At 46.1% G+C, this 19,591-nt stretch overlaps 1 protein-coding gene across 1 annotated transcript; it reads right to left on the reverse strand.

Annotated features, from left to right (window-relative positions):
* Positions 1–840: 840 nt before the first annotated feature.
* On the reverse strand, positions 841–19,350 carry LOC120990457 (indolethylamine N-methyltransferase-like). Its single transcript, XM_040419287.1, has 4 exons — positions 19,158–19,350; positions 12,383–12,549; positions 11,334–11,544; positions 841–1,790 (listed from the first exon to the last, which is right to left on the reverse strand). The coding sequence occupies exons 2-4, from the start codon at positions 12,531–12,533 to the stop codon at positions 1,361–1,363; spliced, it is 792 nt and encodes a 263-aa protein (XP_040275221.1). The 5' UTR covers positions 12,534–12,549; positions 19,158–19,350; the 3' UTR covers positions 841–1,360.
* Positions 19,351–19,591: the final 241 nt, after the last annotated feature.

The following is a 19,591-nucleotide window of genomic DNA, read 5'->3' on the forward strand; positions in this document are numbered from 1 at the left end:
GATCTAGGATGTGTTATTTTTGTGTTCCCTTTATTTTTTTGAGCAGTGTATATATAATACAGATAGTTAGTGGGAGATAGTCAGTGTAGGTTAGATAGTGATATAGTGTAGCTGATAGGTTCCAGTGCAAGATGTTAGATAGTGTGATAGGAATTATTGTTTCTCTGCTCTCCATACATACATGCTACAGACATAGTGCTGTGATGTCACAACAATACTTAGTGCACCAATCAGTAATATGTAGTCAGACCTGACAAAATGAGACGTTGCATGTATAGCGCAAAAAATATGCACATCATTAGTGCCGATTTGTGCAATCACGCAAATAATGATCACGAATTCTTGAATTCGCAAATTTATTGCGAATATTATGTGAAAAATTCGCGAAAATGAATATTGCCTATGCCGCTCATCACTACTACTGCGCCTCGTACAGCCATGTGTTAGCCGGCCGCATGCCAACCGCAGCATGGCTGCTCCATGGGGCCATACTTGCCTCATTATAAAGCAATAAGCAGCTGATCTAGTTTGCATTTTTCCTCCTTTGTTTTAGGCATCTTGCACACGACCGTATGTATTTTGCGGTCCGCCAAAGACGGATCCGCAAAAAATACGGATGACATCCGCGTGCATTCCGTATTTTGCGGAATGGAACAGCCGGCCCCTAATAGAACAGTACTATCCTTGTCCGTAATGCAAACAATAATAGGACATGTTCTATTTCGTTGCGGAACGGAAATACGGACATACAGAAACGTAATGCACACAGAGTACCTTCCATTTTTTTTGCGGACCCATTGAAATGAATGGTTCCGTATATGATGCGCAAAAAAAAAACGTTTGTGTGTAAGATGCCCTATCGTTTTGGTCTTCGTGTTCCTTTAGGGCAAATCTGCTGCAGATCCATCGCAGTGAGCTTGTGAAGCGCACGCGCTGTAGAGGGGTGGATGCGCTCCGAATAAGCTCCCACGAGACTTCAGTGTTGGTTGCTCGCCATGAAGGACAAGGTGCAACGACACAGCTCTCGCTGCTCCTAGGGGCTCTTTTGCATATTACAAAACATTAATTTTCTCAAGAATGCTGGCACCTAGGAAGATGGGACCAAGACCATTATGTTCAGCTGTCTCAGGTGAGATGTTTTTTTATTGCTACTCATCTGATGACAAACTCTTTTTCAATACATTTTCAAATCTTATAGAAAAGCCTCTGGAAAATGGCAGAAAAAAAAAACACACCTCAAAAATTCCACAAACCAACATACTGTGTATGTAGACATCTTTTTAAAAATATTTTGCTACAGATGCCTCAAAAAGATTTTTTTCGCCTCAAAAAGATTTTTTTCGCCTCAAAAAGGTCCACTCTAAGTTTCCATCACTTTGCAGGCGACAACAAAGGCTTTTTGAATGTGATCTAAAGAATCAGTACAAGCTTCTCTCTCTAAATTCTCATAATGCACAATGGCAAAACCTCCATCGGTTAAAGTCTTTTTCAAGAAGGAGTCATCAATGTTGAAGAGATGGTAAAAGTCTTCTCCAATTTTAAAAAAGGAAGCGTTGATACCTGCATAGATCAAGACATGGCCGCCAAGTTTCACTAGATCAGAGATTTTTCTCAAAGTGGTTTTCCACTCATCGTGATCCCTACTCATCGTTTCCAGCCCCCAGATACACGTAACACAGTCGGCTCTCGGCAGGGCAAATGGCTTCGCTGGGTTACTTTTGCTGAAGTCACACTTCTCGATGAACTTCACTTTTCTTCTCAGCATCTCCTCAGCATCCTGCCACCCATCCCTGATAAAGAGAAGCATTTACGATGTAAGACTCTGTGTGGCTTATTGGTTATAGTTTACTATTGCTTTATAATACACAGTATAAATAAAATTAAAGGGATATTCCAGTTGTTAAAAGTTATCCCCTATCCACAGGATCAGGATGACTATTAGATCGTGGGGGGGTGTCCTACCTCTGAGATCCCCACCGATCACAAGAACACAAAATGAATAGAGTGGAAGATTGGACACACACACTTTCTCTCCATTCATCCATTCAGTTCCAGGGGATAACTTTGAAGAACCAGATCGATGTATCGATGGCCACTTATTTTCGCATAAGACAGTATATTAATGCATGACCCCATTGATCAGCAGAGCAAAAGAACCAAGGTCATCCAGTGAGAAGCGGTGACCTATTCCTTGTCCGTCCAGGTACATCAGCTTTAGAGATGAGCAAAGTATTCAAAAATTTGATTCGGCTGCTTTGCCGAAGTTTACAAAAAAAATTTGCTTTCTGACGAATTACTTCGTCACGAAGCACATTTCTTTATAAGGGTGCAATGACAGGGAGCCGCGATTGCGCTCCCCCTTCGTCATTGTACCCTTCAGATGCCGCGGTCATCACTGTTCGTGGCATTGCGACACTGTATTAAAAATAAATAAAATCATACTTACCTCATCCATTTGCTCATGACGGGCCAGCTGCTGCCCTCTTGATTGAAGGTCTAGAGCAAAATCTCGCACAGCCATCATTCAATCAAGATGGCGGCAGCTGGCCCGTCGCGAGCAAATGGATGAGGTAAGTATGATTTTTATTTTTTACCGCCATTCAATTCACTACCAAGAACAGGACCGTCGCTTCCATATAAGCAAGGGGGCAATTGCCCCCGAGTCCTTAGGGGCCCCCCCGCGCCGGCCCGCAACTAACTATAGGCAGGACAGTCACACGGAGATGAGCGTTTCCATTGTAGAAGCGCTCATCTCCATAGTCATCTGTTTCGCCGTCCTCAGGACAGCGATACAGATGGCTGTGCAGCAGGGGAGGGAGAGGTGTGTCCCTTCCCCTTCCTCTGATAGGCTGCTGGCACTAGGCCGGCAGCCTATCAGAGGGCGGCGCAATGACGTAATCGCACCGCCTGAGCCGTACAGCGCAGGACACAGGCCGGAAGAGGCCTGCATCGCATCGCTGACATGGAGGTAAGTATAAGTCTTTTTTTTTTTTTTGTGTACAACACTGGTGGCTACTGGCACATGATGGGGGGGCTCTGGCTACTGGCACATGTTGATGGGGGGCCTATGGTTCCTGGGACATGATGGGGGGGGCCTATGGCTACTGGCACATGATAGGGGGCCCTATGGCTACTGGCACATGATAGGGGGGCCCTATGGCTACTGGCACATGATAGGGGGGTCTATGGCTACTGGCACATTATAGGGGGGCTCTGGCTACTGGCACATATTGATGGGGGGCTCTGGCTACTGGCACATGTTGATGGGGGGCTCAGGCTACTGGCACATGATAGGGGGGCCTAATGCTACTGGCACATGATGGGGGGGCTCTGGCTACTGGCACATGATAGGGGGCTCTGGCTACTGGCACATGATGGGGGGCTCTGGCTACTGGCACATGATGGGGGGGCTCTGGCTACTGGCACATGATAGGGGGGGTCCTCTGGCTACTGGCACATGATATGGGGGGCTCTTGTTACTGATACATGATGGTGGGGGGCTCTTATTACTGGCACATGATTGGGGGGCATCTATGAGGGCACATTTTACTGGCACATTATTGGGGGACATCTATGGGGGCACTTATTACTGGCACATTTTTGGTGGGTAGAGTTGAGCGGACACCTGGATGTTCGGGTTCGGCCGAACTTGAAAAAAAAGTTCGGGTTCGGGACCCGAACTTGAACCCAAACCCGAACCCCATTGAAGTCAATGGGGACCCAAACTTTTGGCGACTAAAATGGCTCTAAAATAGCCCTGGAAAGAGCTAGAGGGCTGCGAAAGGCAGCAAAATGTGCTTAAGAGCATGGCAAGTGCTCTGCAAAACAAATGTGGATAGGGAAATGAATTAAAAAAACATAAAAGACCTTAAAAATAATAAAAATTAGGAATGATGTAGGAGGAAGAGGTTGAGGAGGCGGTGAATGGGTGGATGTGGCGGTGTAGGCTCACGTGGCGGTCTAGGTGGAAGCGAAGGAGGAATAGGTAGCCAACACAGATGTGTGTTATTTTGCATTTTTACATAGGGGTATCCCCCAAAATATTGGGACATATTAAAAAAAAAGAAGGAATAAGTGCACTTGAGTACAAGGATGGATGGTTGAGGCTGTTAGGCCTCTTTCACACGGGCGTTGCGGGAAAATGTGGGGGTGCGTTGCGGGAACACGCGCGATTTTTCCACGTGAGTGCAAAACATTGTAATGCGTTTTGCACTCGCGTGAGAAAAATCGCACATGTTTGGTACCTAAATCCGAACTTCTTCACAGAAGTTCGGGCTTGGGATCGGTGTTCTGTAGATTGTATTATTTTCCCTTATAACATGGTTATAAGGGAAAATAATAGCATTCTGAATACAGAATGCATGGTAAAATAGCGCTGGAGGGGTAAAAAAAAAGAAAAAATAATTTAACTCACCTTAGTCCACTTAATCGCGCAGCCCGGCTTCTCGTCTGTCTCCTTCTTTGCTGATTGCAGGAACAGGACCTGTGGTGACGTCACTTCGGTCATCACATAGCCCATCACATGATCCATCACCATGGTAAAAGATCATGTGATGGGTCATGTGATGACCGGAGTGACGTCACCACAGGTCCTGTTCCTGCAATCAGCAAAGAAGGAGACAGACGAGAAGCCGGGCTGCGCGATCAAGTGGACTAAGGTGAGTTAAATTATTTTTTCTTTTTTTTTTTACCCCTCCAGCGCTATTTTACTATGCATTCTGTATTCAGAATGCTATTATTTTCCCTTATAACCATGTTATAAGGGAAAATAATAATGATCTGGTCTCCATCCCGATCGTCTCCTAGCAACCGTGCGTGAAAATCGCACCGCATCCGCACTTGCTTGCGGATGCTTGCGTTTTTCACGCAACCCCATTAATTTCTATAGGGCCTGCGTTACATGAAAAACGCACAAAGAGGAGCATGCTGCGATTTTTACGCAACGCACAAGTGATGCGTGAAAATCACCGCTCATGTGAACAGCCCCATAGAAATGAATGGGTCGGGATTTAGTGCGGGTGCAATGCGTTCAACTCACGCATCACATCCGCGCGGAATACTCACCCGTGTGAAAGGAGCCTTAGAACTGTCTATTCTGCACAAGGTACAGACACGTCTTGTTGGATCCAGGCCTGGTTAATTTTAATGAACGTGAGCTTGTCCACGTTGGCTGTGGACAGGCGGCTGTCTGTAATGATGCCTCCTGCCGTGCTAAATACACGTGCAGAGAGTACACTGGCTGCAGGGCAGGCCAGCACCTCCAAGGCATACAGGGCAAGCTCTGGCCATGTGGACAATTTGGAGACCCAGAAGTTGAATGGGGCAGAACCATCAGTCAGTACATGTAGGCGTGTGCACAGGTACTGTTCCACCATGTTGTTCAAATGCTGCCTCCTGCTAACACGCTCCATATCAGCAGTTGGGGCCGGTTGTTGCGGCGAGGTGACAAAGCTTTTCCACATGTTGGCCATGCTAACCCTGCCTTCTGAGGTGCTGGCGCTGACACAGCTGCGTTGGCGACCTGTTCCTCCTCCTCTGCCTTCGCCTTGTGCTTCCACTTGTCCCCCGGCGTCAGTTGGGAATTCTCTCAGGAGCGCGTCTACCAGCGTGCGCCTGTAGTCGCGCATCTTCCGATCACGCTCCAGTGAGGGAATTAAGGACGTCACATTGTCTTTGTAACGGGGATCCAGCAGGGTGGCCACCCAGTAGTCAGCACATCTTAAAATGTGGGCAACTCTGCTGTCGTTGCGCAGGCACTGCAGCATGTAGTCGCTCATGTGTGCCAGGCTGCCCAGAGGTAAGGACAAGCTGTCCTCTGTGGGAGGCGTATCGTCTGCATCCTCCCTATCCCCCCAGCCACGCACCAGTGATGGGTCCGAGCTGCGTTGGGTGCCACCCCGCTGTTAACATGCTTCATCCTCATCCTCGTCCTCCAGTACTGGGCCCTGGCTGGCCAAATTTGTACGTGGCCTCTGCTGTTGCAAAAAACCTCCATCTGAGCCACTTCTAAAAGACTGGCCTGAAAGTGTTAGAGATGACCCCTCTTCCTCCTCCTCGTCTTGGGCCACATCCTCTTCCATCATCGCCCTAAGTGTTTTCTCAAGGAGAGATAGAAGTGGTATTGTAATGCTGATAACGGCGTCAGACTCATCGCCACTGGCCATGTTGGTGGAGTACTCGAAACAGCGCAACAGGGCACACAGGTCTCGCATGGAGGCCCAGTCATTGGTGGTGAAGTGGTGCTGTTCCGCAGTGCAACTCACGCGTGCGTGCTGCAGCTGAAACTTCACTATGGCCTGCTGCTGCTCGCACAGTCTCTCCAGCATGTGCAAGGTGGAGTTCCACCTGGTGGGCACGTTGCATATGAGGCGGTGAGCGGGAAGGCCGAAGTTACGCTGTAGAGCAGACAGCCGAGCGGCGGCAGGATGAGAACGCCGGAAGCGCGCACAGACGGCCCGCACTTTATGCAGCAGCTCTGACATGTCGGGGTAGTTGTGAATGAATTTCTGCACCACCAAATTCAGCACATGCACCAGGCAAGGGATGTGCGTCAAACCGGCTAGTCCCAGAGCTGCAATGAGATTTCTCCCATTATCGCACACCACCAGGCCGGGCTTGAGGCTCACTGGCAGCAACCACTCGTCGGTCTGTTGTTCTATACCCCGCCACAACTCCTGCGCGGTGTGGGGCCTGTCCCCCAAACACATCAGTTTCAGAACGGCCTGCTGACGTTTACCCCTGGCTGTGCTGAAGTTGGTGGTGAAGGTCTGTCGCTGACCGGATGAGGAGGTGGTAGAAGAGGAGGAGGAAGCTGAGTAGGAAGAGGAGGCAACAGGAGGCAAAGAATGATGCCCTGCGATCCTTGGCGGTGGAAGGATGTGCGCCAAACAGCTCTCCGCCTGGGGCCCAGCTGCCACTACATTTACCCAGTGTGCAGTTAGGCAGAAATAGCGTCCCTGGCCGTGCTTACTGGTCCACGTATCTGTGGTTAGGTGGACCTTTCCACAGATTGCATTGCGTAGTGCATACTTGATTTTATCCGATACTTGGTTGTGCAGGGACGGCACGGCTCTCCTGAAGTAGTAGTGGCGGCTGGGAATGACGTACTGTGGGACAGCAAGCAACATGAGCTGTTTGAAGCTGTCCGTCTCCACCAGCCTGAATGATAGTATTTCAAAGGCGAGTAGTTTAGAAATGCTGGCATTCAGGGCCAGGGATCGAGGGTGGCTAGGTGGGAATTTACGCTTTCTCTCCAAGGTTTGTGAGATGGAGAGCTGAACGCTTCCGTGTGACATGGTGGAGATGCTTGGTGACGGAGGTGGTGGTGTTGGTGGCACATCCTCTGTTTGCTGGGCGGCAGGTGCCAACGTTCCTTCAGAGGAAGCAGCAGCAGAAGAGGGAGCAGGAGGGGCCTTTCTTGGTTTTGAAGGTGCTTACTCCACTGCAGCCCATGTCTCGCATGTAGATGCCTGGTCATGCAGGTTGTGCTAAGGTTCAGAACGTTAATGCCTCGCTTCAGGCTCTGATGGCACAGCGTGCAAACCACTCGGGTCTTGTCGTCAGCACATTGTGTGAAGAAGTGCCATGCCAGGGAACTCCTTGAAGCTGCCTTTGGTGTGCTCGGTCCCTTGTGGCGGTGGCCAGTAGCAGGCGAACGGTTTTGGCGACGGCTGCTCTGCTTTTGCACCCTGCTCCCGCTTTTGCTACGCTGTTGGCTCGGTCTCACCACTGCCTCTTCCTCCGAACTCTGAAAGTCAGTGGCACAACCTTCATTCCATGTGGGGTCTAGGACCTCATCGTCCCCTGCATCGTCTTCCACCCAGTCTTCCTCCCTGACCTCCTTTTCGGTCTGCACACTGCAGAAAGACGCAGCAGTTGGCACCTGTGTTTCGTCATCATCAGAGACGTGCTGAGGTGGTATTCCCATGTCCTCATCAGGAAACATAAGTGGTTGTGCGTCAGTGCATTCTATGTCTTCCACCCCTGGAGAAGGGCTAGGTGGATGCCCTTGGGAAACCCTGCCAGCAGAGTCTTCAAACAGCATAAGAGACTGCTGCATGACTTGAGGCTCAGACAGGTTCCCCGATATGCACGGGGGTGATGTGACAGACTGATGGGCATGGGTTTCAGGCGCCACCTGTGCACTTTCTGCAGAAGACTGGGTGGGAGATATTGTGAACCTGCTGGATCCACTGTCGGCCACCCAATCGACTAGCGCCTGTACTTGCTCAGGCCTTACCATCCTTAGAACGGCATTAGGCCCGACCAAATATCACTGTAGATTCTGGCGGCTACTGGGACCTGAGGTAGTAGGTTTAGTAGGACGTGTAGCTGTGGCAGAACGGCCATGTCCTCTCCCTGCACCAGAGGCTCCACCAACACCATGACCGCGTCCCTTATTAGATATTTGCCTCATAGTTAGTGTTCACCAAGCAAAGTAAAAAGTGGTTGAGTCTTTTAAAAATAATGATCCACCAATAAAAACCCTGATGTAGGGTATTGCACAATTTTTTTTTTTTAACTCTATATAACAGCGATATTTGTGGCCTAAATTTCACAGTGACTTATGCACCTCTAGTCCCAGATGTGCACTATATCAGAGTTTTTTTTTTAATGCCAGTAAGCAAAAGCCGTATCTCTGGCCTAAATGTGACACTCACTTATGCACCTATAATTACAGATGTGCAGTATATAAAACACAGTGTTTTTTCCACCCCGGTATACGAAAGCCGTATTTCTGGCCTAAATTGAACAGTCACTTGCACATGCAGCGATAATCCTGAATGTGCACTATATGAAACAGAGGGTTTTTTTTTCATCCAGTATGCCAAAGCCGTATTTCTGGCCTAAATGTGACACTCACTTATGCACCTATAATCACAGATGTGCACTATATGAAACAGAGGTTTTTTTTTCACCCCGGTATGCCCCAGTATGAGAAAGCCGTATTTCTGGCCTAAATTGAACAGTCACTTATGCAGAGATAATCCTAGATGTGCAGTATATGAAACAGAGGGTTTTTTAACCCCAGTGTCTCAAAGCAGTATTTCTGGACTTGCAGACATGCAGATATCCTGTGCTGGTGCACTATCGTTGTATAAAATGGCTGCCGATTATATATTGACTAACTGAAGGAAAAAAAAGTTCGTTTTCAGCAGTAGTCTTGCTCAGGGCTGGTTTAAAACAATTGTGCACTGCACCCACAAAACACATTTGCTGTAGATCGCTGAGTAAAGAAGCTGTTCTTCATAAGATTCCTCCCTGATCTCTCCCTGACAGCAGCTGCAGCCTATCCCTACACTAATCTGAGCAGAGTGACGGGCGGCGCTACGTGACTCCAGCTTAAATAGAGGCTGGGTCACATGCTGCATTTGGCCAATCACAGCCATGCCAATAGTAGGCATGGCTGTGGTGTCCTCTTGGGGCAAGTAGTATGACGCTTGTTGTTTGGCTGTTTTGCAGCCTTTCAAAAAGCGCCAAGAAAGCGCCGAACACCGAACCCGAACTTTTACGTTCGGGGTCGCTCAACTCTATTGGTGGGCACTATAGGGGCATCTACTGAGGCCACAAAGAATGGTTATTTTATATGGGGGCTCTGTATAGGGGCATTTTATACTGTGACACATTATGGTGGGTACTGTGGGGGAGAGGAGTACTATGGGGTCATCTACGGGGGCACTGAGAAGGGGTATTTTATACTTACAAATTATGGGGGACACTGAGGGCATCTACTGGGGCACTATATATGGGGCATTTTATACTGGTACATTATGGGGGGCACTAGGAGGGAGGGGGGAGAGGAGCACTATGGGGGAATTTACTGGGGACACTATAAAGGGGTATTTTATACTGGCACATTATGGGGGCACTATGGGGACATTAGCTCAACTGGGGGCATTACAAGGGGGTATTTTTTGCACTGTCACATTATAAGGAGAATTATTTCTACTGGGGGGGGGGCCATTATGGTGGGCTTTATTACTCCCCCATGGTATGACCCCCTAGTAGCAGCACCAGCCTCTCCCTGCTCTGCTATTCCTCTGCCCCTTCTCCAAATCCTTATTATGAAATCTTTCTCATTAGGATAAAACACAACATCAGCTCCGCCGAGCCCCCCCAGCCAAGTGGTGAAGTGGTGTCCGAGATCCCCAAGGGTCAAGCCAAGTAATTGTAAGTTTTCATGTGAAATATGTTTGTTATATACATATAGCATACACTGTGCCCCACAATATACAGTTTCTTCTGTAAAAGTCATCAAGTGTCATGAGGGGCGGAAACCCTTATTGTTTTTCGCCCCAGGGCCCCATTTCACCTAGAACCGGCCCTGACCACCAAGCACAAGAAAATTCGGCTTTGCGGCGAATCATATTTTTCCTGAAATTCGGATTAAATTCCACTAGGTGGACTTTGATTCGCTCAACACTAATCAGCTCATCTGTATAGGCAACTGGGCTTAGCATGTAATTGTTGTGATCTTGGAAAAAAAACAAGTGAGCATGCTGTGAGTTGTAGTTTCACAGCAGCTGAAGTGACGAAGGTTAATAATGCCTAGTATAATACATGGAGATGCAGTGACCCAGTGGATCACTGCTAGAAGGGTTAACAGGTTGAATTATTGCTAAAATTATTGCTGTGATTCCAAGAGATGAAAATGGTAGCAAAGCTTAGTTATGGTGCCCTGCTCAGTTGGAGGAGGCTGGCCCCTCTCTTCAGGGGTCAGGAGTAGTGTTGAGCGAATCGAATTTCAGGAAGTGGGCTTCAATCCGAATTTCAGTGAAAATTTTATTCAACGCAAAGCCCAATTTTCTCCTGCTTCGTGGTAGCGAATGGATTTTCCCTGAAATGTAAAAAAAAAAAAATATATCATACTTAGCTCATCAATTTGCTCACGATGGGCCGGCCGCCGACATATTGATTGAAGATCTTGCACAAAATCCCGTTTGTGGTGACGTATGACGTCACCAAGCCGCCCGACGTGATGACGTCATCAGGGGCCACGTGAGATTTCACGCCAGATCTTCTATCAAGATGGGGGTGGCAGATGCCTTTTAATAAATTGACACAGCTCTGGTTCTCTGTGCACGGGAAACTCACATTGACGGTGGATATGGGTTGGTGTAGGCTTCAGCCATCATTAACACCAGTTTCTGGTGTACTTTATTGAAAATCCGGTGGGCCGTGGGAAACCTTGCCTCTTCCACCAAGCCAAGTCCCCTTTCTGCCCACTTTAGAAGTTCAAAAAGTTGTAAAATTATAGCACAAATATGCCGTGTGCCATAATTTGCTACTTTTTTTACGCCACGATAAATCCGAACCCCTATTTTATACTGAACCTGCTTGTCCCTTTCAGCTCCATAAAGAGTTTCAAGGTATGAGTCCAATCAAAAGAGTCTGGATCTTTATCCTTCCACAGTTCCAGCTCTCTGATGGAGGCGTCATTGACTTCTAGAATTGAAATTTCTTCAACGAACTCACAAACCGAAACGAGATGAACAATAATGGGGCCGAGACTGACGTCAGTCAGGGTTTTCCCACTAAGCAAACCTGCAAACAGAGAAAAGAAAAGCTTTATATTCTACAAATTATCAGCTATTTTTGGACATATGTCTCAGCATAATGAATAATTTTGGGTTGGCTGATCACCAGTGAAGCATGAAGAACTCTACTTTTCGTAGAGTTCTTCATAATGGCCATCACATTTACCAATACCTCTTTTTTTGACTGGGTACCACAGTTGACCCACATCAGCCAAACAAATTACAATTCAATATTGCGACGTGCTAGCAAAAGCCTTGACAGGCTGCAATCCACAACATAACCACTGGGTGGCTACACAGTCACATAGAGATTACAGATCTCAAGACAAAGCAGTGGCGCATCTACCATAGAGGCGGACCCGTTGGAAGGGAGGCCCGGCAGTGATCTGCTTCTCCTGTTCCCAACATAGATTCACTGTATTGTCCAGCAGCCACCACTAGGGGGAGCACAGTGTAAAGAAATTATTTATAGCTTCCATTGTAATTGTATACATTTCTATGCACTGAGCTCCCCCTAGTGGTGGCTGAAGGCAGACAGTTTTATAATAGCCTTTGTGAAGGGAAGCAGTTATCTAGTATGAGCCATTTTCATGGTAAATTTGTCAGAAATGTGGGGATCACACTTTGCTTCCCTCACTGCCTGGCAGTCTTTGACACACATGTACTGACAAAATAGGTGGGGAAGAGGGGCCTATGCTAAATTTTGTTATGGGCTCTATGAGATCTGTGCATGCCTCTGTGGCATTCCGTATTATCTCAAAATCATGGTTTTTTAGTTTTTTTTAAATGGTCATGTTTTGTCACCCGTCTTGGAAGGACACATCTGTACAGTTTATGTCACATACCTGAGCTAAATGCTTTATAGAAACATTTCATCATGTCTATTGTCGACTCCTTAAAAATTGAGTAGGGAACATTTTGAGAAAAATATTCGTGTAGAAACCTCTTGGCGTTGACCTCATGACTAGGATAGTACAGTTTCAAACAGGGATCCATCTTCTTTGTAGATTTTCTAGGATACAAGGAGTTTTGATTAGTGTATGATGATGTGAATACCGTACTATAGTCAGTAATACATTTTGCATTTTACTCATTTAGAATTTAAGATAAAATGTGGACGTGGCAGAGCTGATCTTGTTTTTTGGCATAACTAATGATGATATCACCAAGTGTTATCTGTGTTTTTCCATAGGACTATAGTCCTAAAATATTGCAGCCGATGAACCCTCACGTTCTATATCCTTTCTAGATTGTACTGTGCACACAGGAGGCAGGTTCAGCAGTCATCTCATTCCAAATCAAAGGGTGGGATTACAATAAAAGGTCATTCTACAGGGTGGCCCACGAGAAAGTAGCCTGCCTCCAGCGATAGTATGACAAGATGAACCAGCATGTGGATTGTTTTTTTTTTATTACCCACAAGTCACAAAAGACGCTGAAAGTGGTCCCCATTCACGTCTATGCATCTTTGGGCACGTCAGATTATGTGGGCCAGGGATGCTCAACCTGAAGCCCTCCAGTTGTTGTGAAACTGCAACTCCCACCATGGCCTGCTGTCCAGGCTTGCTGAGAGTTGTAGTTTTGCAACAGCTGGAGGGCCGCAGGTTGGGCATCCCTGATGTGGGCTGATACTGCTTGCAGCTCTTCAACAGTGATGCTGTAGAAGGAAAAAACATGTCCTCCTTTTTCCAACAAGATGGGGGAACATGCCGCACCTCACAGATCTCATTGGAGGGGTTCATGAACTGTCTACAGAGGAGCGAACTGTGAGCAAGGGATTATGGCCGTCACGTTCCTCCGACTTTAATCTGAGCAATTTTTATCTGTGGGGAAATTTAAAACAGAAAGTGTCCGCTAACAGTCCACATCCCCTGGAGGAACTCAAGAAGAGCATCACAAACACCATCCACAGCATCACAAGCTGTATTAGCCAACACAATCCGACCTGCCCAAAGATGCAGAGACCTGAACGGGGGTCACTTTCAGCATCTTTTGGGACTTGTGGGTAATTAAAAAAAAACAAGCCACTTGCTCGTTCATATTGTCATTAGGGTGGCCACTGGTCGCTTGCTGCGGTCCACATGCGGTGAGACTGCTCCCCCAATGAGAAACACGCTACAGTGTTTGGGGTTTGAGCAGCTCCCCCATATCTGCCACGATATTTCTGTGGTTCACGTGCGGTGGGACTGCTCGCCCAATGAGAAACAAGCTACAGTGTTTGGGGTCTGAGCAGTTTTCCCCCCCATATTGGCCACTGTAGTTCTGTGATTTTGTTTTATATGTATTGAATGTGCCTTTATCTGGCGATTGAACATTCCTTTGCACCTGGAAACCTCCATCACAGGGTCTGATATGGGTGTGGCTCACAGCCTGGCTTTGTTCACATTGCACTGGCTGTCCTGCTAGGCGTTTGTGTGGAAGTTTGGCTGTGAGCTGGATTACATCACCTTCAGACCGTGTTTACACCACAGTTAGCGTAATGGTAGGAACCCTTTGCCATGCTGAGTGACCGTGACGTGGTGCATGAGGGGCTCCGATATTTTCCTGACAGGAATATATTGGCGAAAGTCTCAGCTTTTAATATCTGCTTGTATGACCAGCCAGTATAGTCAGTGGCAGATCCTTTTGGTGCATTTTCTTCAGTGATTTATATTGGCCACTGGCTTCACCCTAGAAAGCCGGACCTCACCGGCCACTCCCCAAACCACGTCTACAACAAAACAAACCACGCCCACAATGCCCCAAACCACGCCTGCAAACCACTTGAAGCCACTCCCCCAATGCCGGCCGGAAAAACACGGGGGAGGAGAGGGAAGAACTTTGTGAATGGAAGGTGAGCGTGGGCAGCCGGGGTGCTTCTCTCCCCCTCAGTCAGCCACAAGGAGCCATATTTGCGGCTCTAGTGACTGACTGGGGGTGAGAGAAGCCTCGGTCAGTTGCTGCAGCTCACACTCAGACAGCACAATGCTGAAAAGGAGGACACCCTACTTGTCATACTATCGCTGGAGGCGGCTACTTTCTCGTGGGCCACCCAGGGGAGGTGCATCAGGGGGGCTTCAAATGGGACATGGTGTCAAAAAACCAGTCCAGCAAAATCTGCCTTCCAAAAAACGTATGGCATTCCTTTCCTTCTGCGTTCTGCCGTGTGCCCATACAGCAGTTTACGACCACATATGGGGTGTTTCTGTAAACTAAAGAATCAGGGCCATAAATATTGAGTTTTGTTTGGCTGTTAATGGTAACCCTTGCTTTGTAACAGAAAAAAATCTGCCAAAAAAGTGAAATTTTGAAATTGTATCTCTATTTTCCATTAATTCTTGTGGAACACCTAAAGGGTTAACAAAGTTTGTGAAATCAGTTTTGAATACCTTGAGGGGTGTAGTTAGTAAAATGGGGTGATCTTTGGGTGGTTTCTATTATGTAAGCCTCACAAAGTAACTTCAGACCTGAACTGGTCCTGAAAAACTGGGTTTTAGAAATTTTATGAAAAATTTCAAGATCTGATTCTAAACTTTTAAGCCTTCTAACGTCCCCAAAAAATAAAATGGCATACACAAAATTATCCAAACATAAAGTAGGCATATGGGGAATGTAAAGTAATTACTATTTTTGGAGGTATTACTATGTATTATAGAATTTTTCAAAATTTTTGGTAAATTTGGTATTTTTTTATAAATAAAAATGAATTTTTTTTACTCCATTTTACTAGTGTCATGAAGTACAATATGTGACGAAAAAACAATCTCAGAATGGCCTGGATAAGGAAAAGTGTTTTAAAGTTATGCACAAAGTTACACATGTCAGATTTGCAAAATATGGCCGTGTCCTTAAGGGGTTAAGAGCAGCGCACACTCATTATTTAGTGTATTTGTTTTAATTGAGAATTGTCCTTACCCTTTTTGAGTGTTGCAGCGCTCAATGTTGTTTGATCCATAGACTACTCATTCTTATAATATACTAAAATGTATTACACTTAGAAAATCTGTTTCTTAAATTTATTTTCTGCTTTTATTTTTTATTCAATTTCATTAGCATTTTATGTAATGGGAATTTTATTAATCCGTTTATATACAGTATGTGGTAGTACATTGCATTTTATACTAATACGTACATGGCGCTTGTTGTGTACGCATGCCCTAACCCTTGCATCCTAGATAGGCAGCTCTGAGGTCTTTAAATGGGCTCTGGTCTGTCTGATCAAATAATGGGGATGAACACAATTATTAAAGGGTTAAACAACAGGGACTAGATGGTTCTCTGATCTCTGTCATTAGCGCGCCCTCCTGCCTGTGCTGTATTATTAAGGTGCAGGGTAAAATGAGATTGAACCTGATAGACATCAGTAATGCAATCTCCATTATGTCCACTAGATGTCAGTAGAACATTGCAGAAAATGTAGCAAGAGGCCACCGACCGGACGCTAAAGAATCCACCTGTTCTTTACACTTAAAAAATGGTCTGAAATATGCACGATTTGTATAAGGCAGGGATTCCCAACCTGCGGCCATACAGGGAGTGCAGAATTATTAGGCAAGTTGCATTTTTGAGGATTAATTTTATTATTGAACAACAACCATGTTCTCAATGAACCCAAAAAACTCATTAATATCAAAGCTGAATATTTTTGGAAGTAGTTTTTAGTTTGTTTTTAGTTTTAGCTATTTTAGGGGGATATCTGTGTGTGCAGGTGACTATTACAGTGCATAATTATTAGGCAACCTAACAAAAAACAAATATATACCAATTTCAATTATTTATTTTTACCAGTGAAACCAATATAACATCTCAACATTCACAAATATACATTTCTGACATTCAAAAACAAAACAAAAACAAATCAGTGACCAATATAGCCACCTTTCTTTGCAAGGACACTCAAAAGCCTGCCATCCATGGATTCTGTCAGTGTTTTGATCTGTTCACCATCAACATTGCGTGCAGCAGCAACCACAGCCTCCCAGACACTGTTCAGAGAGGTGTACTGTTTTCCCTCCTTGTAAATCTCACATTTGATGATGGACCACAGGTTCTCAATGGGGTTCAGATCAGGTGAACAAGGAGGCCATGTCATTAGATTTTCTTCTTTTATACCCTTTCTTGCCAGCCACGCTGTGGAGTACTTGGACGCGTGTGATGGAGCATTGTCCTGCATGAAAATCAAGTTTTTCTTGAAGGATGCAGACTTCTTCCTGTACCACTGCTTGAAGAAGGTGTCTTCCAGAAACTGGCAGTAGGACTGGGAGTTGAGCTTGACTCCATCCTCAACCCGAAAAGGCCCCACAAGCTCATCTTTGATGATACCAGCCCAAACCAGTACTCCACCTCCACCTTGCTGGCGTCTGAGTCGGACTGGAGCTCTCTGCCCTTTACCAATCCAGCCACGGGCCCATCCATCTGGCCCATCAAGACTCACTCTCATTTCATCAGTCCATAAAACCTTAGAAAAATCAGTCTTGAGATATTTCTTGGCCCAGTCTTGACGTTTCAGCTTGTGTGTCTTGTTCAGTGGTGGTCGTCTTTCAGCCTTTCTTACCTTGGCCATGTCTCTGAGTATTGCACACCTTGTGCTTTTGGGCACTCCAGTGATGTTGCAGCTCTGAAATATGGCCAAACTGGTGGCAAGTGGCATCTTGGCAGCTGCACGCTTGACTTTCAGTTCATGGGCAGTTATTTTGCGCTTTGGTTTTTCCACACGCTTCTTGCGACCCTGTTGACTATTTTGAATGAAACGCTTGATTGTTCGATGATCACGCTTCAGAAGCTTTGCAATTTTAAGAGTGCTGCATCCCTCTGCAAGATATCTCACTATTTTTGACTTTTCTGAGCCTGTCAAGTCCTTCTTTTGACCCATTTTGCCAAAGGAAAGGAAGTTGCCTAATAATTATGCACACCTAATATAGGGTGTTGATGTCATTAGACCACACCCCTTCTCATTACAGAGATGCACATCACCTAATATGCTTAATTGGTAGTAGGCTTTCGAGCCTATACAGCTTGGAGTAAGACAACATGCATAAAGAGGATGATGTGGTCAAAATACTCATTTGCCTAATAATTCTGCACGCAGTGTACATCTGTTGAAAAACTACAACTCCCAGCATGCCCTGATAGCTGTAGACTGTCTGGGCATGATCGAAGTTGTAGTTTTGCAACAGCTGGTGGGCGTCCCTGGTATAAGGCCATCTCCATTGTCTCATGAGCGTTGCCTGCCAACTAAATGCCTCCTTTCAATGGATATTGCAAACGTTAACTTGACATTTTCAATGGGATGTGATGTGTTAACTGTTATTTAATGTCAAGTTACGATTTCCTACCTCGGACAGGTGGAAGGTATGCATCTGTATATTCCTGTGATGTGTAGACGAGGGGAGTGCACCAAGAAATCCTAGCAAGTGCAATACTTAAATGTACATGTTCTGTGTGCGCAAGATATGAAAAAGCCCACAGATGCAAACATCTCCCATGGTGGACCCTGCCTCGAGGCAGCAGAACCTGAAAAACCTAGTGTAACATCCCAGAGTTATGTTACCAAACTCTTGTACCCCGCTACAGCATGTTAAGTGTATGTATTTTGTCATCTTGTGTAATCTAACATTGCATCCTTCATTATGTGCATTTGCTAAGCCTGTTATATATATATTTGCTGTAATTTTCCATGTTGACCAGCAGGTGGCAGCAATGTGTTCAGCAGGTCTTAGTAACAGTTTAGCGTATCTAAACTGGAATAATACATTACAGTTTAGCTCCCCCCTCTTTGAGGAGGTGTGGAATGTTCCCACATCCTGCCTCATGGAGAGGAAAGGAAGTTACAGTTTGTGTGCCAGCTACCCCTGCTAGGGGAAGGCTGTGCTTGGTAGGAGCTCCCAGTTCTAGGGATCCCAACCCAGGATCGAGTCTCGGCTGAGACCAAAGATCACCCTTCACATTCTGAGCCCTTCAGCCTCAACTGGTAGGAAGCAAGCAGCATCTCCAGAACTCCAGGACGAACCATTCCCTGTGAGAGAACTGTGAGTAACTATCCAGAGACCATGAGAAGCCAAATTCCTCCTTAGCTAGTCAGTCCCATACCAAGCAGAAGATAGACAGAGCAGAAGACATATTCCTGCCATATTCTCCAGGCACATAGTATAGATGCAGAAGAGATATTGATCCCTGCCATACATTGCCAAATACCTGCTGGGACCCAAGACTCATGCTGTACCTCATGTGGATTAATGCTGGCTTCAGTAAAGACAAGTTGAATTATATTACAAGTCTGGATCTCATTTACTGCTACCAAAATCCTCAATTACTCCTACTAACAACACTCATTTATTGCAAGTGAGCCAGGATCCAGGAGTCCAGCCGTACCAAGGTAGGAGACACCGTTGACATTACACAGAGACACTACCCTCACTCTGGCATTCCTCACCTGGTACGTGAGTTACAACATCTTAAAGGGCCCTGAGACTGTACCCTGCGCACGCTGCAATTGGCGTCACGAACAAAACTCTTAACTATCATTTACACCTGACCTAGTCAGTGCATATTATTGCGCCAGTGTGCATTAGTCAAACCCGGCTTACTGCACTTGTAAAAAGACAATTCTTCCCGACATGGAGAAAATGACATAGTCCATACCAGAGCCGCCGTCACAAGGCCAGAGACTGGAAGACGACTGCAGGGGAATCTCGCTGGACGAACAGTATGGCAGCTGAACCCTTCCAGGAGACTTCCTGATTCAATGTGAAGGAGATGCTATAGGTAATAATATATCATTTGGAGAGCAATCAAAGGGCGTTCACAGCGCAGGTTAATACTAAGTTATGCAGAAGACATGACAGTGCCTGCCCTATAATGTCAGTGCTGGGAACACGGCAGATAAGATGGAGAGATTTTGTTGATACAGCAGATTCGGGTTTTAAGATTTTACATTTTCGACTCTTCGTGCATGGACTCAGCATTCAAGGCTTTACGGGTGAAGTGGCCTTCAGAGGCGCTTGAACATCACAAGTGGCGCAGTGAATAATCTCTCTTCTAACCTTGCTTCTATGTTAGGGCTCATGCACAGAAAC

Source organism: Bufo bufo, chromosome 2 (genome assembly GCF_905171765.1).
Source record: "Bufo bufo chromosome 2, aBufBuf1.1, whole genome shotgun sequence".
Lineage (NCBI taxonomy): Eukaryota > Metazoa > Chordata > Amphibia > Anura > Bufonidae > Bufo > Bufo bufo.

Bases quoted from the DNA above. Each gene is read 5' to 3' on its own strand.
- LOC120990457 (XM_040419287.1), bottom strand. From the start codon at position 12,533: ATGGATCCCTGTTTGAAACTGTACTATCCTAGTCATGAGGTCAACGCC. The intron at 11,545-12,382 runs GTATGTGACATA...CTCTGTTTGCAG, and splicing joins CTATAAAGCATTTAGCTCAG to GTTTGCTTAGTGGGAAAACC. The intron at 1,791-11,333 runs GTTCAGTATAAA...TCTCTTTATCAG, and splicing joins GAGCTGAAAGGGACAAGCAG to GGATGGGTGGCAGGATGCTG.